A 27957-nucleotide genomic window follows, 5' to 3' on the forward strand; every position below is an offset into this window, starting at 1 on the left:
CCCCAGAGTTTGGAAAACGAGGCTGTGAAGTGAGAGGCACAAGGGAGACTCTAAGACCTGCTCTTCTGATGCATAACAGAGCAAAGAGATGAAGGGGTAAGTACTGGAGAGACAGATGTGTCTTTATCCAGATGTTACTCTGCCACGGACCTGCAATAAGCAATAACAACTACAGAGCTGTGAACAGGTGGTCTCCAGATCCCTTCCCCTCTCAATGGCTCAACTTTCACTCTTTTGACTCAGTTGATGAGCTCTCTGTGAGGGTATGTCTGCATTGCCATCGGGACAGCATGTGTAGACATACCTGAGGTTGCTTGGATCCAGCAAACTGGCTACAGACAACAGCGTAGCCACTAGTCACGCAGCTCCAGTGCTAACGTGGTTAAGATGCTGCAGTCACGCCTCCTGATTGCAGTGTAGACACATCCAAGAAAGTCTTCTGGGCAGACGAGACCTGAATTTTTGATGTAAAAACACAAACAGTAAAAAAAAAGTAACTTTCACTGTAGCCAACCCAGATATGGAACAGAAAAGATGGTCATTGACTTCTTCCCCAAGTCTATTCCCCCTTCGGCTAATCACGTTGCACTTGGGGCTCCGCTTTTCAGAGCACCTGTGTTACTGACCCCATGTCACCAGCTACCACCGTGGAAGCCTTGTTGTGTTCTGTCCTCACTGGTGGCTTGTTCCCTTTGCAGACAGCAGAAAGCGGCTGAGACTGAAGAGGGCACTGTGCAGATCCAGGAAGGTGAGGGGCGACCTCCATCCCCAGCCTTGGGAGATTTTCCCCATGGCATTCTGCAGCCAAAGCTCTGCCTAGGAAAATGCCACAGTTTGGCACTGTTGTTCTCACTGTCGAGGCCCAGGGTGGGGTTCCCAGGGAATTGGTGATGCTGTGTCACCATTTCCAGTGCAGCTCAGGTTGGAGGTGCCGGGATCTCCCTGCCATCTGATGGCTGTCTGGCGGGCTGGGTGAAGTGATTTCAGATGGCTGCGGAGGGGAGGTTGCAGATCCTGGTGGAATTGCTCTCACAGCTGGAACCCATCGGTCCCCTAGGAGTGCCAGCCTGGTCTGTGACAGAGACCAGTACCAGCTGCTTCAGATGTAGGAACCTGGCTGTAGCAGAGGTGGGATAATCTGCCCCCCACATTAGGACTCTAATAGAGACTGAAGCATGAGGTTTAATGTCCTTCCAGAATTGTTGTTAGCATAAATGCTGCTCACTCTTGATCTCCGGAGAAATGGCTGGTCCTGCTTGTATTTTGCTAAGCTGTTGACCTCAGCAGATCAGGACCTGTCATCGAAGCTGGGAACTCTCTGGCGAGGACAGGGCATTGGGGGTGGCTGCTGCCTGACATTTCTTCCCTGGCATGTGCACCTCTGTTTTCTTTCCTGAAGGTGCAGTGGCGACAGGCGAAGACCCCACCAGCGTTGCCATTGCCAGCATCCAGTCGGCGGCCACTTTCTCCGACCCCAACATCAAGTATGTCTTTCGCACAGAGAATGGCGGGACTCAGGTACGCCTGCATGGTCTCCCTGCAGCAGCAGCTGTCTCCAGCCTCCTTCTTGCGAATAGCTCCCCCTCCTTTATCTCCTGGGGGGAGACACGCTCAGGCTGGGTGGGGGTGACTCGTCCTAGACCTGGAAATGCCCTGCTGGGGCGGGTGCAGGATGAAGAAGTGAAACACGGACCCTGGGATCCTCATGTTTACTCCTTGGCCCTATGCTGGTATATGCCAGCCAGCATGGAAAGCTTGCAGCTCTGTGAGCAAACCCAAGTACACAAGAACCTAGTCTCCAGTCTAGCTAGGCCAGGCTCGTTTGCATCTGCTCTGGGCCAGATTGCTGCACCTCTAGGAGGGACAGTGCACCAAGTGGGAGGAATTGTGCCTCCTGATTCTGGGATGTCCAAGGTGCCTGGGTAACCACCAGGGCAGTTAGGGGGTGGGAAGAGGGGACCAGGCAGTAGACGCATAGGCAGGGGAAAGAGAGGAGCAGCGAGGGCTACAATGCAGAGTTCCAGAAAAGCTAAATGTCCCTGGCCTGATGCTCTGTGCTGAGCCTCTGCCGTTCCTCTGGACGTTGTCAGGAGCTGTGAGCGCTCCCCACCTCTGCCTAAAAGGCAGATAAAAGAGCATGATACACCCTGCCATGTCGTGCATTGCCCCAGGTGTTAGGGGCAGGGAGTGGCTCTGCATGGCCATGAATGGGAGGGCAGGTATGCGTGAGACCGTCTCCCTGGCCAGACCTGGTTGGTACTGTAAGGAAGTCTGAGGCCCTGTCTGAGGTCACTAGGGAGTCTGGCTGCAGTCTACAGGCACCTACTATGGGCCTGGGGTGACCTGGTTAATGATCTGTGCAAACGAGGTAGCCACCAACTGGTCGTGGCCAGGCGTAGAAACAAACCCCGTCCCAAGATGAGGATGGGGACAGCTGCCCATGCTGGCTGAGTGGCATCTAGGCTTCTACCACCATCTGCGACGTTGGGCTGTGAACAGCCTCGCGTGGCACTGGAGTTGCTGGGTTGAACCCTGGGATAGACTGATGGCCGGATTGGCACTGGGCATGGAGTGTATTGGCAGAGACTTGGGCTGGGCAGCAGTGGGATTGAGTAGGGACTATCCCTGCGGGCAGGGGGTGTGTTCTGGTTAAGTGCTGTAATGCTGCTGCAGGGCTCTGGGGCTTTGGCCATCGGCCCCAGCCTGCCATCCTTGCTCTCTGTTCCCATTGCCTTACAAGGGGACCTGAGACCCCGGGGCAGGAGGGCTTGTGAGGCCAGCGGACAGGTTCAGCAGTAGGTGGCCGCTTGCGTGTTCATAGCGCAGCCAGGGTGAGCGGGGCGCAGGTGCGTTCTGGCCAGTGTGCGCACACATGCGGTAATCAGGGCTTTCCCTTTGCCCTGCTCTCTTGTCCGTGTCGCTGCAGGGCAGGGGGAGACGGGGGAGGTCCTAGGGCTGCCTTTTCTCCATCCCGGACAATGAGACCCAGGCCGCGAACAGCCTCTTGGCTTTCTCCCCTAGGTGATGTACAGGGTGATACAGGTGGCTGAGGGGCAGCTGGATGGGCAGACGGAGGGCACCGGCGCCATCAGCGGCTATCCTGCAGCACAGTCCATGGCCCAGGTGAGTGGCACTGGGAAGGAGCCGCCGTGGCGACAGGAGGAGATAGCGTCGCAGGTGCCTGGCAGGCTGGGGAGGTGCCAATGCACCGAGGCCTGTACAGCAGCTCGCTCGGGGCTCATCACGTCTATCCCAGGCCTTGATAACTCCCCTGTTCAGGCCAGAGACCCTGGCAGCAGATGGCTAACCAGTGTTGGGGGCTGGGGTGGTTTGGGGGGCAGGGCATGGGACATGGAGCCTTTCACCCCTCAGCTCCCAGCTCCAGTCTGGCCCAGGTCAGTGTTACCCCAAGTCATTCTCGGAGGGAGTGGTCACAATCCCGTTTGTGGCTCTTGGCCCAGCTCTTTGTGGCACCGATTGGGCCATGTAGCCCAAACTCTCCCTTCCAGCAGGAATCCCTCCAGGGAGGAGGATCCCTTGGGGGCCAGGACACCAGCCCTGGCCCTGCCCCAGCCTTATCCGTTCTGCAAGCGTATAGATGACTATGGTCCGCAGCGCTGTCCGTCCACTGAGCTGTGCGAAACGAGTTCTGGAGGAGGGGTCGCTCTACATTAGAAGTTCCCAATGGTTTGTTTCTGAATTTCCCTTTTTGGAAATTCATGTCCCATGTGCGCCCCCCATCACAGCCGCCCACTCCCTGCAGTGGTCAGGGGGGTCTCAGCTGCCAGGACCCAGCTTCCTACCCATCTCACTTCCCCACTACGCAGGGGAAGCGGAGGGGTCGTGCTGAAGGGCTGAGCTCAGGAGGGGAAGTTGAAGGCTGCTCACAGTGGGAACTGCTCCCCTCCAGACCCCAGTCCTTCAGCACGACCCTGTTTGCGTCCAGTGGGAGGAGTCGGGGGCGCAGGAAGCCCTGGGACTGGCAGGGGAGAGGATCTGTCAGCAGGGGCAGCGCGTGGGGCTCTGTGTCCTGGGGCCACAGTGAAGGAGGGATGGCGGGGCTCTGTTGGCAGGGGCAGCACACAGGGCTCTGTACCTAGGACTGTGCTGAAGGGCTGGGGTCGGGAGGAGGTTGTGTCTGGCTTGGGGGTCAGTACTTCTGGGGTGCAGACTTCTGCTCCCCACTCAGAGTCCCCACCGGCCTCCCCAGTAGAGGAAGGGAACTGCCTATTGGGGGCTGTGGCAGTGAGACAGGCAGGGAGCCTAACTGGACAGCTCAGATCGCCCACACAGAGCCATGCCTGCTTCCCCGGCCAGACAGAGCCCCCGCCTTACACCAGCCCTGTAGTGTGATCCCATTGGGTCCTGCACCTACCTGATAACCCCATCATGCCCCCTGGGGACCCACTCCCTACAGTTTGGGAACCTCTGCTCTAGATCTCGCTCTCCTTTGCTACTCTCTGCTGCAGGCTGTTATCCAGGGTGCATTTACCAGTGAAGATGCTGTTGAGACAGAAGCTACAGCCACGGAGACCCACTACACGTACTTCCCCACGACAGCCGTGGCAGACACCAGCACCTCCTCTGGTGCGGGGACCACAGCCACCGCGGTGGTGACCACCCAGAACTCAGAGGCCCTCCTGGGGCAGGCCACACCCACTGGTACAGGTTGGATGACTTCGGGGCTGGGACACCCAGCCTGCGTTCTTGGGGCCTGTCTCCCGTGACTTGTGCAGCCTGCTCCGGCGTGGGTTAGCTGTGGGGTTCTTGATGCTGGCGGTGCGGACTTTTGCCCTGACCACGCCGATGGGCTTCCTTGGCGTGGCGTGAACTTTGACTCCCCAGCTTGCAGGGCTGCTCAGCCTTAGAGGCTGCCTTGGAGAGCTGGGACCTCCTCCCCTTAACACCAGCACAGAGAACACCAGAGCGGGGTCACTCTGCCCCAGTAGGGCTTCACTTGCTTTATGCCGGGATGTTGATTGTAAACTGGTCAGTTTGCCTTTTGCTTCCTCTCAGTTTCACTGTCTGCTTCTCCCCAAAGCTGTTCCCAGTAATGGGGCTGTTTAAATTCAGAGAAGACACCTCAATGCTGATTCGATTTGGCTCCGTTCGTCCCCTGTTGTTCCTAGACCTAAATCCTGCCCCTTACAAATCTGTAGCCTCAGAGGTACTGAGGATTGCTGGCTCCCACTGACTTCTGGGAGCTGTGGCTGCTTGATACCTCCCAAAAGCAGGCCACAAATTGAGCGTCCCCTAAACCCAGAGGTTCAAGCCCTGTTTGTTGCATCCAGAGCAAGTGCTGCAGATGCATTTCCCTCCCGTGTCCAGATATGCTGGCAGCGCATGAAGCCAGTGTGGTCACCCCAGAGATGGGTCAGCGGCGCTCCCTCGCCCCATGCATGCGGATTTTTCTCTTATCTTGTGGGAACGTTCCCCTTGTGATCCCATCTCTTGTGTTTCCAATTGTTCAGGGCAGTTCTTTGTGATGATGTCACCCCAGGAAGTTCTGCAGGGCGGAGCTCAGAGATCTATCGCACCCAGGAATCACCCCTACTCTCCGTGAGTGTTTGTCCAGCCCCATGCGCGGCTTCTGACCCCGCTTTCCTCCCCCTTCCTAGTAGCCTTCTTTCTTATGTCTCCCATTTGTGGGGAGAGTGGGAGTCTTTGTTCTGATCCACAGCTATAGGGAGCAGCTGTGGGCTGTTCCACGGGGCTGGGAGTCGGGATTTCCCAGTTCTGTTCCTGGCTGTCCCGCTGACTTACTGTTTGTGTATTGTTACACTACTCCCTGGCTCAGTTTACCACCCTGTAAAACAGGGCTGATGTTGCCTCCGCCCCGAGGAAGGCGCTTTGAGATGTGACATGGGGCTCGTTGTTCAGTGCTGAGCCTCTGCGTTACACTGTCTGGTGGGGTTGCTTGCTTTTCAGGAAGTCCGAAGCTCCTCGGACGACTCGGGATGAGAAACGCCGAGCACAACACAATGAAGGTAGGGACAGAGGCCCTGGGGGGTGGGAAGGTTTGGGGCATCCTCCATTGATGGCAGCTTTAGATCTGAGAGGAACCTTGCCTTTAGAAGTAGATGTAAGGAGCGGTTTCCCTTGGTTAACTCTTTATCTGTTCCCACCCAGATGGAAAAGCTCTGTTAAGATGGAAAGCACCTATCAGTGGGAGCGCTGTAGTTATCAGCCCAGGAAATCTGGAAGTGCACAGGTAGGGCACCCAAACAGGCCTTAACTCTGCCTCCAGCCATCCCTTTGTAGTTCCCCTCCGATGTAGGGCTGACCCTGAAAACCCTGTATGTTCTCCACCTCTGCAGGCTCCCTGTAAGATGGTACTTTGGGAGCAAGGGTTTGAAGATGCTCAGGCTACAGCTGTGGGCATCTTAAATGTGGCCACGCTTCTGTCCTCGTCCCATCCCTAGCATCTTTCAGCGAAAGGCCTTTCGGAGGACATCTGGATGAGCCGCTGCCCTTGTGGGTACTACAGCAATAAAGAAGGCTCTCTGCTGTCGTGCTGGCTTCCCTTCCCGAGGTAGTGCCTTCCTGCCCCAAGGTGGGCCCAGGGGGCTTGTAAGTGTACGTGCCCAGCTCCCAGTGTAACTGGCAGCGCAGGACATTCTAGCGAAGAGCAGGGCCTGGGGCCCTTCAGGTCTCATCAGCCTCTCCCTCGGCTCTCCGGACACAGCGTAAGGCTGTACAAAGGGCAGCGTTTGCGATCCCAGGTAAAGGACTCCAATGTCTGCCTTCAGGGACGTGGCGCGGCATGTTCTAGACCAGTGGTTCTCAACCTGCAGCCCGTGGGCCGCGTGTGGCCCATCAGCACGCAGCTGCGGCCCACGTGACATCCTCAGGTAGTATTGGGTTCGGCTCACATAACACATGGTAAATAGGTTGAGAACCACTCTTCTAGACAGACATGGAGCCTCAGGTTCCTCCCCCAGCCTAAGGGCATCAGGAGCAGAGTTAAGGTGATTTGGGTGCCTGGCCTGTGCGTTGCGCGTTTGTCAAAGGGTTGGGTCCTTAAGCTTAACCTCAGCTCCGGGTTTCCAATGACCGTGTTCTCCCAGCACTACAAAGCAGCTATGCCTGCTCCCCAGGCAGGGGGCTTTGTTCCCACTGCACCAGACATGGAAACATCCCAGCAAGGGAAAGGGTTCCTGCCCCACTCACTGGGCTCTTTGTCCTAATGAGCCTAATTAGCAGTGTCACCCCAACGAGCCTGGGGTCCCATCTCCAGCCCCCATCCTACCTTCTCCACCCTTCCCCTCTGCAATCCAGCCCCCACCAGACCCTTTTCTCCCCCGTACTCCCATTTCCATTTTCTCTCTCCTCGCAGGATCCCACCGCCAGCCATGACAAGGGTGGGTGTAGAGATATCTGTCAAGGAGGGTCGCGTTCAGCCCTCAGGGCACAGCTCTCTCTAGGGAAACCTGGGCTTAGATTAGGGTAGCTATCTGCAGTCCCAGAGACCGGGAACCTTCCTGAAATTCCATCCCCTCTTTCCCCACCCCAGTGGAGCGCCGACGAAGGGACAAGATCAACAACTGGATTGTGCAGCTCTCCAAGATCATCCCAGACTGCTCCATGGAGAACACCAAGTCAGGGCAGGTAAGGGAGCCCCCCCCCCCCCCCGGAAGAATTGGTCACAGTCCAGGGGCCGGCATAAGGGGGCCAAACTGCATTGCCTGCATTTCCCTATGCCAGTGTCGAATTCAGCCCCTCTCTTTAGAACCAGGTGCTTCCAATAGTTCCCCTGACCTGAGCAGGTGGTTGGGGGATGCTATGAAGAGGTCTTTTACCGGTAGGTCAGTGGCTGAAATCTGCCTCAGACTGACAAACCCCGGTGCTCTCAGATGTTATGCAGATGCTCATGTACCTCCAGTTTTCTGTGCTGATGGTGCAGAATTGTGCTCTGGAGCCTGATTCATTGAAAAACAGCTCTGAAATCTCGAGTCCTCAAGCTTGCAAAGAAGCTTTTCTTAGAGGGAACTGCTGGTGCCAGGGCCATCAACTGCCCTGTTCATCCCTATGGGATGTTAACACTGAACCCTAATGATGTCGGCTGCGAAGGTCACAGTCACTGTTTCACTGCTGTCAGCAGAAACCCCTCCAACTCCCTCCCCCTTCGCCAGGCTGCCTCTGCTGGGCTGACAGAGCGGGGATTGCCCCTCCAGCTCCCTCCCCCATGGCCAGGCTGGCCCCTGCTGGGCTGACAGGGAAGGGTCACCCCCCCAACCCCTCCAGCTCCCTCCCCCTTCGCCAGGCTGGCTGGGGTAAGAAGCAGCAACTGACTCTTGTCCCTGAAGTAGGCAGACGTGGCCCGGGCCAGGAAACGCAACGTCGCTGCCTCGCTCTCCCTGCACAAGGGCAGGAAGGTCCATGCCCAGTGGCATTCGCAGACGGCTGGGCAGCGCTTTGCAGAGGGTGATGTTCATGCCGAGCATGTGGCTGGGCGGAAAGGGCGAGCGAGAGAGAGACGCGCAGCTGAAGAGCAAGGAGAATTGCTCTAAGCCCCAGATGGCTCTAGAGTGATGGAGGGAGGAGGATTCTGGGTCCCAGTGTATGGAAGTAACTCCCCTCCCCCACCACAGTGCTGGGCTCGGGGCTACCTAGCAAGACCGTTTCATGCCCCTCCCACAGCATCGCCCCACCTCCACCACTCTCCGTTCCCAGGTGGTGGTTTGTGTGCTCAAGGGGCTCCTTTGTGCTCACGAAGTGCGCCAAAGGCTGGTGTGTAGCTCTGCCCTCAGCGCCTCCCGCGTAGGGACAGGCCCTTGCCCCTTGTGGGCAACGCTCACTTTGCGCTGTTGTAAGTGACTGTGCAAGGGACCAGGTGACAGGGAATCGGGATCAATGAATCCAGCCCGGCCTACGCACCCGCTGTAGCAGATTAACTAAGGGCTGAGAAGCTAATAGACTTCAACAGGTGCAGATCCCTCCCCTGACACTCTGGATTCAGTCCAGCCCGGCTCCTGTCAGTCTAGTGTCACTTGATTCCTAGCAGCACTAGCTCACTTGGGGTGCGGGGTAAATCGTATTCATTGCATCCACATGGGGCTGCGTTGCTGTGATGAAACCAGTTTACAACCTAACTGTAGCTGGGAGGCAAACGTTTCTGTGCAGCCCCGTCCCCTGCCAAGCCCGCAGCCTAGCGTGGCCATGGTCCTGCTCGAGTGCAGCCCCCTTCCTGCGTGCTTAGAACTTGTGGAGAAGCCTCCTCCAAAGGGTGAATTGTGCAGAAACCCTCCTGTCTGCTCCTGAGTTTGGACCGAAGCAAATCCCTGTGTGGGGTGATTGTCACTGAGAGCTGGGCTGCTGGCCAGTGGGGCTGGCAAGGGGCAGATGCAGCGAGGAGGTTTCTGAGGCCGCGCACACACAGACTTGCGCCACTTTAGCTGAACCGGTGCATGCTCCAGTGTAAACGCTTATCTCAGTTTAGTTTAAACCCCTTGCTGATTGGATTAAGCAAAGCTGCAAGGGGAGAATGGGCCTTGCACTGGTTAAAGGGGTGAGGAAACCCCAGCTTAGCAGGGGCCAAGGCCAGCCCCGGTGACGGTGTCCTGCTGCTCTGGCCCACGTCCCTTCCCAGCTGCGTCTCTGTTCTGCAGAGTAAGGGAGGGATCCTCTCCAAAGCCTGTGACTACATCCAGGAGCTGCGGCAGAGCAACCACCGCCTTTCCGAGGAGCTGCAGGGCCTCGACCAGCTGCAGATGGACAATGACGTCCTGCGGCAGCAGGTGAGCACGGGGTGCTGCTGGTCGCTGCCCCGCCGGTGCTGTGGGCAGCCATCCCCTTTCGGCCACGGATCCAATGCAGCCCAGCTGGAGGGGGGCTGGGAGCAGCGGCCACCTGCCTGGTGTGTCATGGCCAAGGGGCAGGTGACTTTGCCCTGATCCTGTTGAATCTGCTGGTCATTGGCCTCCTTGCCTGGCAGCTCCAAGGACTTGAATGGGCCACAGGGACTGGACTCCACCTGCAGCCCAGACTGCCCAGCGGCAGGGTATGTTCAGCCTGAGGCCCAGGACAGCAGAGGAAGAGGCTGTGCCAGGCTAGCCAGCCCAGCATTGTTCCTGTACCCCGTGCGCCCGGGACAGCTGTAGGGGGTGGGTTGGGGAAGGCACTTCCAGCCCTGTTTGAGGAGGCAGCGCCCACCCCAGGGCAGATCCCCAGCCTGACCACCTCTCCCCTTCCAGGTGGAAGATCTCAAGAACAAGAACCTGATCCTGCGGGCGCAGCTGCGTCAGCACGGGGTGGAGATCATCATCAAGAATGACACCCACTGACTGGCGAGGGGCGTGGGGGGAGCGGCTGAACCCCAGGCCTCGGGGTCTGCCAAGGCACAAGGCGAGGAGGGACCCCCCCAGTCACGACTGCCCGCAGGAGGCAGCTCTCGCCTGCTGATGCTCCTGACCTACAGCGCCTCACTCTTGCTGTACAGACCCGAAAGCAGCAGCGTCAGTGTCCTGGGGCTGAAACCAGCGCTCGTGCCTCCCCTCAGAGCTCCCCCTGAGCCTGGCCCAGAGCCTCAGCCTGCCCTGCCTCCCCCTAGAGCTCCCACCCAGCCTGGGCCAGAGACTCGGCCTGCTGCCTCCCTCCCCGGCGGAGCTGGTTTGAATAAAGAAGCTGATGCTGTCTCTGTAAAAGTATTTTCATTGCTGTAGTGGAACGAACTGGTGTTCTGCTCTCGGCGTGGCCCCCGCTTGTGGGCAGCCAGGCAGGGCTTGCGCCCAGGCACGATGCCACGCATGCTTGTGTTCGCCCCCTGCTACGTCTCCCCTTGGTAGCCCTCCCGCGCATGCGCACACCGTCTCAGGCTTGCACGGTAGCACGTCCACCCATCAGCCCCTCCCGTGTGCTGTCACGTCCTCGTCACCCCTGGAGCTGACACTGACATACGCTCTTTGTCCCATTTCACCCTTTCCTCTCCCCAGCCCCGCTCAGCTCCCCCGCCTGCTCCTACAGGGAGAGGGCTGCTTCTCCCGGAGCCCCGCCCGCACCCACGTGCTCCTCCCTGGCGCCCTCACCACCCCCAGCCTGGCCTGTCTGAGCATGTGCCATGGAGGGCAGCTCCCAGCACTGGGGAAACACTGCTCTTCCCCTGGCGTGCCCTGGCCCTCCTGCCTGGAGCGCGGTAGCCTGTCTCCAGCTGGCCTTCCCTGCGGGCACTGTCAGCCAAGCCACTGACCCTTTCACTGTGGGGGAGGCGGATGGCGCTGTATCATGGGCAGCACCTACCCCAGCAGGGCTCCGCCCTGCCCCTCCACCCCCCTTCCATGGCTGGCACTGCCTGGCTCTGCTGGCCTCTGACTTTTTTTAATTCTCTGAATTTAAAAAGCAGAATAAATAAAAATAGTGATTTGTTTTTCCATGTGATGCTGCTTTTATTTCACTGGCAGGGACCCCCCAATCCAGCTCTGGAAGGGGTGGGCGGGAGAGGGGGCAGGGAACCCTGCTGTTACCCTCTCCAGCCCCCAGGGCTGGGCTACTGAAACACAGGGCCAGCTCACCTGGGGGGGGGGGGCAGAAGGGTCACTGCAATCACTAATCTGCAGTGCACAGGCCCCAGAACTGCCCCTAGCAGGGTCCCCCTGTAGGACCTGATTCCCTCCTGCCACCTAAAGGCTCACAAGAGGATGTCCCATAACTCCTGAAGAGGGGGTGCTGGATATGAGCTATGCAGTGCGAGGGGAGGGGGAAGAGCCCCTCTTTTGGAGGGTGACATTTGGGTTGCGGGGGCTAGAATGAAAAACACCAGGGGGCTGGGCTGGATCCCCTGAGCATTGGTGGAGTCGCTAATCCCCGGAGCGTCCAAGGGGCAGGGCGCAGAGTGGCCCGTTTACACTGGAGTTCTGGAGGTGTGACTTTCCCACAGCCCTTCTGAGGGGGAGGAGTGGGCTCAATGTTGCTTGTTGAATCTGCCTTGGGGGCCATGGGCTGTCCTGCAGGCAGCTGGTGGCTCTGGGCATGTGCCCATGGGTTGGCAAGCTTGGGGCCTGCTGCTGCTGTGGTGAGGTTAATGCCCAGTTCTGGTTTACGGTTAGATGGGACCTTACCCGTGCCTGTGGCGCGGGGGGAGTGACGGCGTCAGTTCGCAGTGAGGCGCCTGTCTCTGCCACCCAACCGCCAAGGGTCGGGGGGCGGGGGGGTAGTTGCCGTGCAGGCAGGCTCCGTGCGTTGCTGACTTGGGTACCAGAAGTGGGCTGGGCCCTTTAACTACGGAAAAACTTGGGCTCTTAGTGTGGACAGATCTCCCCAGCCCCTGCATGGGAGCCATGCAGCAGCCAAGGATGCAACAGTAGCCAGTGTCCGGTCCTGGCTCATCCTTGGGGCGGCGGGGCGGGGAGGGGAATAAAAAACATCCTTCAGACCCTCAACCCCCCTGAATGTTGGGGATCCCCTGCCCGTTCCCCAGCTGCCTCTGTTCTCTCCCTTGCCCCATGAGCAGACACCTTTTTTTCTTCCTCTGTGGTTTCATGCTTCCTGCCCCCTGCCTAGGGCCCAGGCATGGGGGCTACACTGGAAGTGGGGATGCTCAGGGTAAGATCTTCAGAAATGACCTGTGATGTAAGGGGCCCAGCTTGAGCCCCCTCAAAGGGGCAGGTTTCCAGGTGGTGCTGATCCTGGTCCTGGCAGAATCTGTCCCCTCTAAGGGGCTTAGTTCAGCCCTGAATCACCTGAGCATCTCCAGCCTTTACCCATGAATAACTGCGAGCCCGAGGCAGGGGATGCTCCGAACCCAAACAGCTCGTCCCCTTCCCTAGCCCGCCAGGCCTTGGGGCATTCAAGCCTGTCCACAGGGCCCCTCAGCAGTAGGGGATGCTGCTTGGCAGACTGGGGGGCTGAGCTGTGGCCAGGGCACTGACCCAGGGGCCTGGCAACGATGCCACAGTGCAGGCCAGGCGAGGTCACTGCTCCCATCCGATCTGGCATCGGCCGCAGGCTTTGCGGAGGGGCACCAGCCTGGCCAGATTGGGGAGGGCTCCAGAAGCCGTGCGGGGAGCAGCACAGGGAAGCTAATCCTGCCTCTGCCCAGCCTATATGTGACCTGGGTGCTAGGCAGAGGCCTCCAGGGCTGCCACCTGACTGGCCCCTGGGCTGCGGGGCTGGCCGGCTGCCTCCCCAGAGTGGGGCTATCCAGCGTGGGGGCTTTGCCCAAGGGAAAGGGCCTGGGGGCTGAGTGCCGAGAGACACGGGGCTGGCTTGGGGGGGGGGGTTTGATGGCAGGGTGGGGCTGTCCAGAGCACCCACTGGAGCCAGGCAGGTGGGAGCAGCTTGGCCCAAGGCTGCTGCATGTGCACAAAGGCATGTGCCTGCCCAGGGAGACCTGGCTGCTGGAATTGCCTCCCCCCTCCGGCAATTTCTGTGCCCATTGGACCTGCTGCCCCTAAACCAGGAATCCAGGGTGCTTGGGGGGAAGCGCCTTGGCTGGAGCTGGCTCTCGGTGGCACGAAGGGTGCCAGGCGGGCTCCTCCGACTGGCTGTCTGGCAGGGACTCCTCGGAGTGACTGCTGCTGCTCCCCCTCCTGCCATGGGGCACTGCCCATGCTGGCTGTCGCAGCCCCCTGGGCGGCGCTGCCTGACTCCCCTCGCCCAGCCCACGCTGGCAGTTAGCATAGGAGGTGTTGGGGGTGGAGCTGGTGAAGATCCAGAGGGGCTTTGCAGCCTGGTTGGCCATGGGGATGTTGCTGGAGAGGGTCTTGGCCACGAGCAGATGCCTCGGTGAGAGGCTGTCGACTCTGGGGAGACATTGTGCACAGCAGCATCAGCCTCTGCCCTGGGCATGACGGCAGCCTATAACCAGCGGGGCCCAGTGACTGGGAAGGGAAAACAAGGGACTGGAGGGGGGCAGGGGGCAGTAGGGGTGCTGTGCTGTAGGGGGCAGGGTGAGGGGTGCTGTGCTGGTGCTGTGCTGTAAGGGGTTCAGTGTGGGCACTGTGCCCGAATTCCCCCTGCTTTTCAGTGGTCTGGACACATCTGCCTCACTTCCTGGCCTAAACAGCTGTGCAGTGTTGTGGCCTGTTAAACGCCATCCGCCCTAGGACCCCTGCTAATCAAACCTGGACTGACCATCACCCCCGCCCAGGATAGGCTCTCATCCCTGGACGTCCCTCCCCCAGCTCTATCACGTCTTTCAAGGAGCGAGTCAGGGACTTGCTGGGGGTAAGCTCCTGGAGGCGCGTGGATGAGAATCGCCCGCCACCCGCCAGCACCCTGTGCAGCACCTTGCCCCTCTTTCGCTTCAGAGTCATGCTGCCAAGGCTAGACAGCCCCAGCGTGACGCCATCCGAGTTCTGGCTCACACCAACCAGAGCACCTCCCGCAGCGATCCCTGAATCAGCAGCGTTGGCACCCCCCACGTGTGCCAAAATCACATCCCCTCTCCCCCCAAAAAAATCACAGCTGCTTCAAACCGGTGAGATTTCTCAAGCAAGCCCCTTTGTGCTCACTCCCCTCCTGCCCGGTTCACACCCCCAATTAACACCCCACCCTGCTCCCTGCAGATTAGAAGCTCCTTGGGGAAGGGGGTCGTATTTTTGTTCTGTGTTTGTTCAGCACCTGACACCGAAGGGGCCTGGCCCAGGACTGGGGATCCCAGGTGCTACCGGAATACACCTAATAAGTAATGATAATAATAAAAATTTTTTTTAAATCATCTGCATCAGGTTTTGTTCATAGATTTTGAGCCATTCGGGGTCACATTTTCCAGCTTTTCTCCATGCCAGAAATTTACTTTTTTGCCCCAATGAAAGCTGAGCAGTGTTCCCTAAAAATCACAGGACTCCGGCTGCTGAGGCTTTAAGAAAAACACGTCATGAGCCTCACTTGGCAACACAGGGCAGAGGCTGCAAACAGCAGCAGGGAGGTAACTGAGCCATAGATGTTAAGGCCAGAGAAGGCCCAACTCTGACCATCTTGTCTGACCTCCTGCATGGTACAGGCCGGAGACACGCTCCCCCGCCTCCCGGAATCCTGCATCCAGCCCATATCGTTTGCTTTACCCCTGTTTGTTATTTGCTATTCCTGTCCCTAGTGCATGTCTCAGCCAGGCCACTTTGCAAACAGTTCAGCACAAAGTCAGGCAACACACTGAAATCCCAGAGCCAGGCTGATCCTGGCCAGCCTTCCACAGAAGGGGGAAGCAAAGACTTTAAACACTGGATAAAAGCTGCTTTTGCCCCAGAGATTCCACCTGGGGAGCTCTCCCACCGTGAGGTGTAATCACAGTGTGTGCGTGTATTCACAAGCATGCACACAGCCCTTCACAGACACACCCCATAGCAGGACAGGCCACTGGGACAGGATTGTCACACCCGTTGTACTGAAGGGGAAACTGAGGCAAAAGGTGGGGCAACTGACTTGCCGAGAGTCACTAGCTCAGCGTTTCTCAAATGCGGCCACCAGTGGAGGTTTTTGCAGCCACGCCAGCCTCCAAAGCATGGGTGGAGATTGACGGGGAGCAAAGCCCTCCCCTGCAGCCCCCAGCGGTTGCTCCGGAAGAGCCGTTGCCAAGGGCAGGTGGCAGGGACTGGCACCGTGCACCACACAGCTCCTGGGGGGCTCCAGGCAGCGCCTCCGGAGACAGGTGGGACCAGCGTGCGCGGTGCTGGAGGCAGCCCTTGGCAGCGGAGGCGGCTGCGGCCTTCAGTCGCCAGGGCGTTCCCCTGGGAAGCTCCCCGGCTCCTGTCTGGCCGGGGCATGGAAAGCCTGGGACTCATCTTCCCCGGGGCCGGCTCTCGCTGAAGGGCCGTGGGAGGCAGGGACAGAGAGACGGTTTGTCAGAGCAGTCACCAGCAAGCGTTGGTGGCCACACTCTGAAGCCACCAAAAAGTGCGTTGTGAGAACCCCTGCACTAGCCGGTGGGAACCCAGGAGTCCTGGCTCCCCAGAGCAGGCTCCTTCCTGGACTCCTGCCTAGCTGCCAGGCTGTTGTTTAAATGAAAATCCAGATGACTGACTCTCCCAGGCACTCCCAGCAGGGATGGGCAGTACAGAGGCTCTGGTGCGATTTCTTTTTCGCTGTCCATGGTAATACACAGACTGAGCATGGAAAGGACTCTCAGCTCTTTGGTGTTTCCGGGGAAGTCCTGTGGTCGGGACACTCTGGGCTTTTGTTTTACAAAAAGGGCTGGTTTCAAGGAAAAGCCGGGAAATGTGCCCTCTAATGGCTCAGGAATCAGGAGGAAAAGAACCACACATTTGTTATAAAAGCGCATGTTTTTTTCAGACAATCTTGGGATTTTTGGAGCCTGACGTGTGAATTTCGATCCCTCCGGGTAGCCGATACGGCTCCAGCACCCCGAACCTATTGCCACTGCCTCCTGCACGGCGCTAAAGGATGTTACGACCACAGTGGAGCCAGACTTTCAAGAGCTCAGCCCCCCACGTTTCTGAGCTCTTCTGAGACTGTCCCCCTAGGGGCCCAATTCTCATTTACTTGGGGTAACGGGGGCCTTTTTATGATGCTAGAGTGGGGTGTAGGGGCCCTAGTGTAAATGTGACTTAGGCCCTACATCGAGAATCATTTTACCCAGCACTGAAACGCAGCCACCTCTGGAGCAGTGCACAGCAGCCATTGTAATAGATGAGGCGTAAGGGGAAGTACCCCGAACCCGGCTGGTGCTGAAGAGGAGCCGTAGCGGGGCTCAGTCTAATCCCTCCTCTCTCGAAGAGCATCCATATTGCCCCCGCCCTTTTCCAAGACCTCTGAACCCCTGGAGATCAAGCAGCGACGTGCCCCTGTTGGAGTGGAGCGCACACCTCCCCCTCACCCCCACTTTGCTCTGCTTTCCTCTTTCCTTCTTTTCACCCCTCCTCTCATTCTCATTCCCCCCACCCATCCTCTGAGCTCACCTGATCTCATTGTACGAATCCTCCACTTCCTCCTCCGGCCACTTCCGCACACTCTGGTGGTGCAACCAGAGCACCAGGGCTAGGAGAGCCAGCAGCACCAGCCCCATGGTCAGGGTGATGGTGATGCCTGCCGCGATGCCCAGCGTGCCCTGCGGGACTGAAATACACCAACAAGAGGTCACCAGCGGCTCGGCGGCCAATTGCTGCCCAGGTGGTCAGGTGGCAGGGAAGGTGGATCGTGGTAGCAGGGGGTGCAGAGGAGCTGGACTGGCCAAAGCAGACAGCCCCAGTGCTGGATTTGTCAGCAGAGATGGGTGGGAATCGGATTTTCCGCAAGTTTGGAAAAAAATTTTCAGCGCAGAATGAAAATGAACAATTTCAACATTTCCCAGGCAATAAAATTCCAGAATAAAGACGCCGTTGGGTTGATCAAAATGTTTCCTAACAATTTTGTTACTTAAAAAGGTTTCCTTTCCCCCCTACTACTGTACAAGGAAAGAAATCCTGAAACGGAATGTGGCTTCGAAATGAAAAGTCGAGACATTCCCGTCCAGAAAGGGCCAACTTGGAGCGCCTTGGCCGTCTCCACATTTGCATCATTTCATTTCCCAGAATGAAATAGAATCAAAATTGACGCATTTTGCTGTCAACAGATCAGCCCTTTCCGACAGAGAAACCTTCCCACGGATCCTTTCCCACCAGGCCTGGCCGTTAGCCACAGGGATTTAGAGGCACAGAGATGCTGGCTTTGGGTGCAAGCATCTCCCCTCTTGGAGCTTCAGCCCCAAATGCAAGCTGCTCCGATCTGATCCAGGTTTAGTGAACCAGGGAAGGGCCCTACGCCAGGGACGGGGGGCCCTACGCCAGGGACGGGGGGCCCTACGCCAGGGACGGGGGGCAGCCGTCTCCAGCGGGCCATGGCCGGAGCACTTGGGCTGGATTCACAGCTGGGACCAGTTTGGTGTCCGGGTAGCCAATCAGAGGGCTCATTTGGATCAAGCTCTCCAACTGGGCACCGGCACTGCTGAGTGTCCAATCAGTGCCCAGCGTTTGATGAGTGGGATCCAGTCCCCTCCCCGCCGGCCTTGACTCACCCAGGCGCACGCGCAGCTGGAGGGCGCAGGAGCTGGAGCCCAGCGCGTTGGAGGCCGTGCAGCGGTACAGGCCTGAGGTGGCGGCCGTCAGGTTCTGCAGGGTCAGCAGGGCCCGGCGCGCCTCTGCCCCGCCAGCCGGAGAGCGAGGGGGCAAACGAGAGAGCGTCAGCCGGGGAGCCGGGGATAGAACCCAGCTCCTTGGGGGGCCAAGGACATGGGCTAAAGGGGATGGCTGCCCAGCCGGTGGCGGGACAAGACTCTTCTCCTCTCTGTGGGTCCAGCCACTAGACACCCCCCTCCCACTCCCCACTGGCTTCTTCTGCCATAGGATGCCGGTCACATGGCATCTGGCACACTCTGCCTCTCTTGTGGCAACGCCACTTTGCCCTGTGTGCACGACGTAGGCAGTGTGGCACGCGACCCATGGCACAGGTACAGGTGCGGCTCACACACTCGGGGTGGGTCCCTGATTCAATAAGACCCAGGCCCCACGCCATGCTGCACCCCTCCCCCACACCACACTGTTCCCAGTACCTGTGTAGCTCATCACCAGGGGCTGCTTGTCGGGGGGGATCTTCTCCCAGCTGAAGGTGGGGGCAGGCACGCCTTCCCGCACAGCACAGGACAGGCGGATGTCCCCCCCTTCCTCCCCACTCCCCTCGCTGGAGCACTCGGGGCTGGAGGGGGGCACTGCGGGGACACAGACCAGCATCCTGTCAGGGGGACCTGCTGTGGACAGGGCAGTCTCTCCCCCCACCCCCGTCCCTCCAGGGCCCACGGGCTGCCCAGTGCCCACAGCAGCTACTGAGAGCCAGGGCCGGCTCTAGGTTTTGCCGCCCCAAGCTCAGGTGGGGCTCGCAGGCGGCGCGGGAAGTGGAGGGAGCGACGTCACCTTCTCCCAGCGGCAGCAGGGGCTTTCCTCCCTCCCCCGCCCGGCCGCACAGAGAAGCCCCGATATAAGGGGTGGCACAAGGCAGCGCAGCCCCGGCTCCCCGGCAGGACCTGCCAGGTAGCGGCGGGGCCCTGGCAGCTCAGCATCCCGGGGCTGGGGCTTCCCCTTCCCGCTGCGGCCGGGGGTGCAGCGCCCTCGCCCCGTCTAAATGGCGCAGCTCCGAGAGCGCAACTGACCCCCAAAAAAGGGTGGCCGGAACGCCGCCCCTGGAAACCTGCCACGCTTGCTTTGCTGGTGCCTAGAGCCGGTCCTGCTGAGAGCCCCGGGGCTGTGAGCACTCAGTGAGAGAGCTGGGGGATGCGCTGGCCCAGCTGGAAACCAAGAGCCACTAGAGACCAAGAGCCACATGGCTCAGTGCACACACACTCTTACACACACACACTGCACGGGGCCCACACAGTGCACAGGGCACTCTCTCTCTTACACACACAGTGCACACGCACACTCTCTCTTACACACACACACACAGTGCACAGGGCCCACACAGTGCACATGCACACTCTCTCTTACACACACACACTGCATGGGGCACACACAGTGCACAGGGTACACTCTCTCTTACACACACACACTGCACGGGGCACACACTCAGTGCACAGGGCACACTCTCTCTTACACACACACACTGCACGGGGCACACTCAGTGCACAGGGCACACTCTCTTACACACACACTGCACGGGGCACACTCAGTGCACAGGGCACACTCTCTCTTACACACACACACTGCATGGGGCACACACAGTGCACAGGGTACACTCTCTCTTACACACACACACTGCATGGGGCACACACTCAGTGCACACTCTCTCTTACACACACACACTGCACGGGGCACACTCAGTGCACAGGGCACACTCTCTTACACACACACTGCACGGGGCACACACAGTGCACAGGGCACACTCTCTCTTACACACACACACTGCACATGGCACACACTCAGTGCACAGGGCATACTCTCTTACACACACACAGTGCACAGGGCACACACAGTGCACAGGGCACACTCTCTTACACACACACTGCACGGGGCACACTCAGTGCACAGGGCACACTCTCTCTTACACACACACAGTGCACGGGGCACACACAGTGCACAGGGCACACACTCAGTGCACAGGGCATACTCTCTTACACACACACTGCACGGGGCACACTCAGTGCACAGGGCACACTCTCTCTTACACACACACACTGCACGGGGCCCACACAGTGCACAGGGCACTCTCTCTCTTACACACACAGTGCACACGCACACTCTCTCTTACACACACACAGTGCACAGGGCCCACACAGTGCACATGCACACTCTCTCTTACACACACACACTGCATGGGGCACACACAGTGCACAGGGTACACTCTCTCTTACACACACACACTGCACGGGGCACACTCAGTGCACAGGGCACACTCTCTCTTACACACACACAGTGCACGGGGCACACTCAGTGCACAGGGCACACTCTCTCTTACACACACACAGTGCACGGGGCACACTCAGTGCACAGGGCACACTCTCTCTTACACACACACACTGCACGGGGCCCACACAGTGCACATGAACACACACAATGTGCATGCACTCCCACACACATGCATATATACACTCAATACCTAGACAACACGCTCATGACATACCTCAATACCTAGACAGACACCCCCCGCCCCCCCCGCAGTCAGACCAAGGCACCACACACAACGCTACGTGCTCCCATACAGACCTTCCTCCCAGGTGCACATGTCACACTAAATCTCACGCTGACACAGATCGTAACACAGAGGCACACAGCACACACCCAGACAGCTGCTCAGATGTGTGCGCACACGCGGCGGCGCAAACACAGGCAGACGCACCCGCTGAGATAGGTGCACAAACACACACACACTAGCACTCACTCCCAGCCACACTGGGACACACACACCCACTCCATCCCCCCCACACACACACACTCAGACACACACACCACAAGACTCAGACAGATACACACCCCCTCAATCTACACAGCAGGGGTGGCCCATCCATAGGGTGCCAAGTTAAATGGGGTGCCAAGTTCGAGGAGAAAAGTAAAAAAAAAGAAAACAAAATGAAAAAGATGAAAAAAAATACAAATAAAATACTGAAGATGTCATTATTTCTATTCCTGTGCGCGTACGGAGGGAATAGGAATGATCATTTATTTCTCTACATTTCTGATAATTTATTAATATGTCAAATCTTTTATTTACTGCAAAACTAAATAATATTTTAGTGAATTTTTTGTCAAGATGACCCACTCCACAATTTTGCTAAGCAGTATTTCAGCCACAATGAAACACATCCGCCAGTGGCAAGAGCTGCAATGCTTGTGACACCTAACTCGAATATACATCAAGGTCGCATAGCCAGAAATTCATGTAGAGTGGAGATCTCGCGAGTTGATATGCGTCAAACAATCATTTTAACACACGTTGCAGGTAGATGGTTAAGAATTGAGCGAATACTGTGGGAAATTGTGTTTCTTGGTGCCAAAGAATAAAGAATAACATCTTTCAGCATTATAAATCCAAAATGTGAGTATCTTTAAGCGTTATTAAACCTTAGCGTTATTATCAGGCTGTATAATTATGAACTTTTCTTTGTCATAACTGGTTCACACGTAATAAATAAGGGCCATAAAAGAAAAGTAACAGCGATAAAGCTTAATAGACTACGAAAGTGATACTCCAAGCGGGTAACCGTGAGGAAGGGGATTACTTTCCAAACAACTGGTGTCGGCTTATAACGTTGAAAAAAGTCATTTTGTTTTCGTATAAACACTGTAACTAACTGGTTTAATAGGTAAGTGAGTGTGTGTTACTAATCAGTGACCCTTTAAGCAGTGAAAAGAAGTGTTGGGATGGCTGCAATGTGGTTTAAATCGTCAACCATGTGGTATGTCAGCCATCCTTAACCCTACAATGCTTGCAGTCGGGAGCACAGTACATAACAATATTCAAATGCCCCATGGCAGAAAGAGGAAAAAGAAAACCCTCAGGAGTTGAGTATCAGAAACGAAAGGCTGAGAAGGAAAAGGACCAAGCAAAACAGCAGGGATCCTCCCTGAAATATCTTCTCCATAATCCAAATAAAGATGGAAGCAGTTCACAGCATCCAGATGAAGGAATTTTACTTGGAGAGGAGGTTAGCTCACATCCGCATGGAAGCAGTTTGGAACATCAAGATGCAGGTATATTACTTGAAGATGAGGGTAGCTCACATCCACAAAAAAGCAGTTTGGAAACTCAAGATGATGGAAAATTACTTATGCTTATGCTCAAATAAATTTGTTAGTCTCTAAGGTGCCACAAGTACTCCTTTTCTTTTTACTTCTAGATGAAGGCAGCTCACAGCATCAGACTGATATGGAAGTGGAGAAAATTCATTCACCTTCAGAGAGACATGCAGAAATTGAAGTAAATGAAGTAGAAGGAAGAAAGGATGAGGAAGTTACAAACAAGTTACAGTATGGGGACTCAGCTTCATGGCCCAGAGGTGATAACAATGTGCGGCAAATACTCATGGAACATGGACCCGAACAAGTTCATGAATTTCCCTTCCTTAAGGATGGAAATAAAAGAAAATTCTCTGCTCAGCATTACAAGAGGAAACTCATTAATGGGGAAGAAATTCATCAAAACTGGTTATAATATTCAGTGTTGAAGGACTCTGTGTTTTGCTTTTGCTGCAAGTTGTTTAGAAATCAAGCAATTGGTACATCACTTACTGAAAATGGTTCGAAGGACTGGAAAAACATATCTTCAATTCTCTCTTCACATGAAAGAAGTACAGAACATTTGGAATGTTTTCAAAATTGGAAACAACTTGAATGACGATTGAAAAAAGGAAAAACTATCGATGAAGAAAATTTATATGTGATCAAGGAAAAAGGAGATTATTGGCAACTAATATTAGCGCGTCTGATTACTTTAGTGAGAGTTCTTGGTGGGCAAAATTTAGCATTCTGTGGCCATGGTAGAAATTAAAAATTGTACATTCCAGGTAATGGAAACTTTTAAAATTTGTTTGATCCAGTCATGAAGGAGCGTCTACGTAAAATAACTGATCATGAAACACAGGTTCATTACTTCGGAAAAAATAAGCAGAATGAACTGATTCAAATCCTAGCAAATGTCATTAAAAAGAAAATTGTAGAAGCTGACCATTCTGCAAAATACTTTTCAATAATACTGGACTGTACACCAGATGCTAGTCATGTTGAACAAATGACAATGATCATTCGTTTTGTGGATATGGAAAAGTCTGCAGATGAAGATAATGTTGAAGTGCTCATAAAGGAACATTTTTTGGGTTTCGTACCACTGAAGGAGACGACTGGAGCATTTATGACTGAAACTATTCTACAAGAGCTTGAAACAATGTCATTATCTGTTGAAAACTTACGTGGCCAAGGCTATGATAATGGGAGTAAGGTGAAGGGTAAAGACAAAGGTGTGCAAAGGACAATGATGGAAATCAATCCTAGGGCCTTTTTCGTTCCTTGCAGTGCGCACTCTCTGAATTTGGTTGTCAATTATGCTGCTAGATGCTGTTTGGAGGCAACGTGTTTATGTGTTTTTCTCAGGCTCAATATGCCGTTGGGAGATTCTGACTTGCCATGTGAATTCTCTAACTGTGAAACCACTTCGTCAGACAAGATGGGAGAGTCACGTTGATGCTTTGAAGCCTCTTTGCTATGAACTTGGAAACATTTATGATGCCCCAATTGAAATTTCTGATGATACTACCTTTACCGGATCATCTGGCAATATGGCACATTCAGATGCAGAAGCTCTTGCAAATGGCCTTTTCAAGTTCAAATTTGTGACTTCACTCATTTTGTGGTATAATATCCTTTTCGAGATTAACCTCACTAGTAAGCAGCTTCAGGAAAAGAACTTGAACATACATTCTGCTATTCAAAAACTGCAGCAAACTAAAAATATCCTGGAGGAATTCAGAAGGGTTCAAAAGAACACTGGTAGATTCTCTCGAGCTTGCTGAAGAAATAGACATTCCGACAGAATTTGAACCAGAGCCAGTTCGCATTCGGTAAAAGAAACAGCAGCTTCAGTATGAAAGACAAGACACACCCATTCAGAACCCGAAACAAAGATTCAAAGTGAGTTTCTACTTCACTCAGTTGATGAAAGATTTCAACAGATGCAGCAGCTAGAGTTACTATTTGGCTTTCTATAGGATATCCCCAGAGCTCGCAAAAGAAAACAGCAAAACAGATAAAAGAATTTTGTATAAAACTGGTGTCAGCATTGGCTCAGGAAAATTCAAAAGACCTTGATGCTACAGATTTGTGTAGTGAGCTTCAGGCTTTCTCAAGACAACTTAAGAAACATTCCACTCCTAAACAAGTACTGAAGTTTGTTTATGAAAATAAACTCACAGATAGTTTTCCAAACATTTTTATAGCTCTACACATTCTTTTAACTTTGCCAGTTTCCATGGCTAGTGGGGAACGTAGCTTCTCAAAGCTAAAATTGATAAAAACATCTCTGCGTTCAACGATGGTGCAAGAGAGACTTGTTGGACTTGCCACTATGTCAATAGAGCATGAAATAGCGGGAAAACTGGATCTAAAAGAACGAGTGACTTAATTTTCAAAACTTAAAGCAAGAAAAGAGCACAGAGTGTTTTTATTGTAAATATTTTCTTATTTCTTTCTATATTGATGTGGTGGTAATGGCAGTTAAAGCAGGATAGCGTAATGGATGATTTTGGATTCGTAATAATAAATTAACATTTTAATGCATTTTTATTTGAAATCAGACTGAAATATCATCTAGCTGCTGTGTACCAATCTATTCTGAAAATTTCGTGTCTCTATTTTATCTGATCTCAGAAACATTAGTCGGACAGATGGACAAACCGAATAATTAAGCCTCTGTTTTAAAAAAAAAATGCTTAAAAAACATTAAAAGGAAAAAAGGAGCAAAATGTTTCCCAGTTTACCAAAAACCTCAGCCTGGATCTGCCCTTGGAGTTTGGGGGCGCCAGTTGCTGGCAGCTACTCTAGGGCCACCCCTGCTGCACAGACATACAAATAGACACATACCAAGATCTGCACACACTCAGGCAGACCCACTCACACAACCACACCCCCAAGACTCATACACAGACACACTCAGACACACACACCAAGAGCTACACCCAGAGACAGACGGATACACCCCAAGACCTGCATGCACTTGGACACACACACGGACATATTCAGACAAGCACCCAATAGACAGTGTAAAGGCAGGGATGCTGGGGGGGCGGGGCTTCTTCCCCATGAGGGCGGGACGTACCAAGCACGGTGAGCTGGATGACCCCGATGTTGGGCGTGTCCCTGTCGGGTGGGTTCATGACGCTGCACTGGTACGTCCCACTGTCCGAGCTGCGCGTCTCGTTGAGGAAAATGGTGGCACTCTGGGCGGGCGGGAAGGCGAAGCCCACGCGGCCCGTGTACTGGGACAGACTCTCCACCACCTCTCCCTGCTCATAGGCCAGGACCTGGGGTGGAGGAGAAGGGGGGGAAGAACCCAGCCATGAGTCAGAGACATCTCCCCTTGCTTCCCTCATTGAGCACAGGGCACTTCCATTGCACTCGCAGAGGCAGTGTGGGCCAGTGGACAAAGCATTGGGCTGGGAGCTAGGAGTGCCTATGTCAAATCCCACTTCTGCCACCAACTAGCTGGGCTAGGTCAATCGATGGCTATTAGCCAAGATGGTCAGGGACACAACCCCATGCTCTGGGGCTCACTCGATAAGTGCCCTGTTCTGTTCATTCCCTCTGAAGCACCTGGCAGTAGCCACTGTCAGAACACAGGATACCGGGCTAGCCGGACCATTGGTCTGACCCAGAGTGGCCGTTTGTATGTTCTTATACCCGGAGGGGCTAGTGCCAAGCCCAGTGTCAGCAGGAGCAGGGCTGGGCCTACTGCAAAGGAACAGGCACGGCCCTTGGGGAGGAAGCCCAACTGGGGTCTGTTCAAGGATGCATCCTAGGGTGGTGCTGCCAGGCAGCACCTTTGCCCCAGGACTGCCTTCCCCCTTGTGACAGGGAGAGGGGGCTGCTTTTAAAGTTACTCTTTAGGTTAGTGGCCTGAAAGGCGAGGCCAGGCTGTGATCTGCAGTATGAGAGAGGGGCAGGTGGCTCATTGCCCTCTCCATACAGTGCTCCTAAGCAGCGATGCAGCAGTACCCCATGGGGGCAGGGCAGAGCAGGGGAGGGGAGCAGAACTCCCCCATGACTCCTTAGTGAGCTCCACCCTGAAATCTGCCTCATTGTTCTATCCAGACAGTGTGCCTGCAGCTGCTGCTATTATTCCTGTGTGTCAACACCTTGCGAAACTGTTAGCCTCACTAGTATCCTGCAGCAAGGAGTTCCACAGGTTAATGGTGCCCCAGTTTTGAGAAATTGCACAGCGCACTCACAACAGCTCCTCTCTCCTGTGATGCCTGCAAAACTCTGCCATTTGACAGCAGCTGGTGAACTGGGATTGCTGTTTACTGGGCATCTCAAGTTCATTTGACCTTGTATGTTGATCTCCCCTGCTTCCGCCCCTGCCCCCCTTTGTCTGGCCACCATCCTAGGCTGTGAGCTTTCTGGGCAGGGACAGTGCGCAACATCCTAGGGCCCCGATCCCTGACTGGGGCCTTGATCCCTGACTATACCAAAGCTAACTGCCCTCCAGCAATGGAATGAAAAGGGCCATGCTCCACGAACCTGCTGGGGGCGGTTTGGCTCCACCAGCGGGGTGACCGTCCAGATGATGTTGAGGCGACTCAGAGAGGCCGTGGTGTGGAAGTTGCAAGGCAGAAGTGTGTTCCCACCCCTCGCCACCTGGATGCTGGCAGCGCCCACCGACACCTTCACTGCGCCCACTGCTGGAAAAGGCACAACGGGTGGAATGAGCAGGGAGGATCCTGGCAATGAAAGCTCGGAGCCTGGCCAAGGTTCAGAGCCAGAGGAGTAAAAACCAGAAAAAGCTCCCCCAGCCAGGATGGCTGCCAGCTAATGATGGCCGCCAGGGCTAATGACCTGTGTGGCTGAAACAGCCAGGTCCCACAGAAAGGGGCTGGAACAGCCTCCACCCTCCGGTGTGAGGGCACCCGACACCCCCGAGCAGTGGGTGAGGCTGGCACAGCCTAGAACTGGACACAGGAACGGTTCCTGGCCATGCTGGGCCAGAACAATTCTAGCATCCGGCCTGCGCCAGCCCAGTGCTTGTTACCATGAGGACTGTCAAAGCGATCCCGCAACAAAGGGTCAATGTAAAGCTCCATTCCCCATTTGCCTGCATTAGCCACCCAGCTTCCCAGAGACGCAGCTCTCACCCACACAGGGTCACCCCAGGCAGAGCTGGGCGTTACATGGGGCCTAGCGGTATGTGGGGCCCATCCCTGGTTGCTGAGGGGAATTTCACTCTGGCTGAATCTTTGCTCCAACCTTGGGAACTCGGGAGTGGCTGAAGAAACCGTGAGGAAGAGAAAGTCAGGGCTGAGGCTGGGCCAATTGCAGGGAAACCGAAATACCCCAAGGCCGGCTGGGGGAGCGATCATAGAATCATAGAATATCAGGGTTGGAAGGGACCTCAGGAGATCATCTAGTCCAACCCCCTGCTCAAAGCAGGACCAATCCCCAATTTTTTCCCCAGATCCCTAAATGGCCCCCTCAAGGATTGAACTCACAACCCTGGGTTTAGCAGGCCAATGCTCAAACCACTGAGCTATCCCTCCCCCCCCATTTTGGGGATCAGGCTGTCCCAAAGCCACATGCAAGGGGCAGCCAGCGCACAAGAGAGTTGGGGCACGATTTCGGGACTGAGGAGTCGAATACGTCTGGAGCAGCACTCCATGTGTCTGTCTGGCTTGCACCAGGCAACTATGTTTTGCCAATTCATTTTGCCAATGAACCATCAATAGTAATTAGTCCCACTCGGTAATTAACATGGATTTATCTCCTGTCCTGCCTCCCTCCCAGCTTGGCTGGGTTAACCCCTTCGGGGCCGGAGGCGCGATTAGGAGCCCAGTCACACATC

The 27957-nt window shown here is 55.5% G+C and overlaps 2 protein-coding genes across 9 annotated transcripts in view; one reads left to right on the forward strand and one right to left on the reverse strand.

Annotated features, from left to right (window-relative positions):
* Nucleotides 1–11362, forward strand: part of USF1 (upstream transcription factor 1) — a 23467-nt gene extending 12105 nt beyond the window's left edge. For 5 of the 8 annotated variants that reach the window (XM_073323442.1, XM_073323439.1, XM_073323440.1 and 2 more), the window contains 10 exons: nt 7–96; nt 699–748; nt 1400–1518; nt 3022–3123; nt 4470–4668; nt 5472–5559; nt 5929–5987; nt 7514–7608; nt 9609–9737; nt 10194–11362. In XM_073323442.1, coding sequence (XP_073179543.1) covers nt 89–96; nt 699–748; nt 1400–1518; nt 3022–3123; nt 4470–4668; nt 5472–5559; nt 5929–5987; nt 7514–7608; nt 9609–9737; nt 10194–10283 — 939 coding nt within the window. In that variant the 5' untranslated portion in view covers nt 7–88 and the 3' untranslated portion in view covers nt 10284–11362. Of the gene's footprint in view, nt 1–6; nt 97–698; nt 749–1399; nt 1519–3021; nt 3124–4469; nt 4669–5471; nt 5560–5928; nt 5988–7513; nt 7609–9608; nt 9738–10193 lie in introns of those variants that run through there. The other 3 variants (XM_073323443.1, XM_073323444.1, XM_073323445.1) reach the window with 3 other exon arrangements.
* Nucleotides 10202–27202, reverse strand: LOC140902914 (immunoglobulin superfamily member 11-like). Its single transcript, XM_073323500.1, has 10 exons — nt 27151–27202; nt 26643–26803; nt 25222–25426; nt 18479–18634; nt 17945–18067; nt 16851–17007; nt 13600–13736; nt 11841–12059; nt 11484–11513; nt 10202–10488 (listed from the first exon to the last, which is right to left on the reverse strand). Exons 1-10 carry the CDS (start codon nt 27200–27202, stop codon nt 10412–10414), a joined length of 1317 nt encoding a protein of 438 aa, XP_073179601.1. The 3' UTR covers nt 10202–10411.
* Nucleotides 27203–27957: the final 755 nt, after the last annotated feature.

Source organism: Lepidochelys kempii, chromosome 24, assembly GCF_965140265.1.
Source record: "Lepidochelys kempii isolate rLepKem1 chromosome 24, rLepKem1.hap2, whole genome shotgun sequence".
Taxonomy (NCBI): domain Eukaryota; kingdom Metazoa; phylum Chordata; order Testudines; family Cheloniidae; genus Lepidochelys; species Lepidochelys kempii.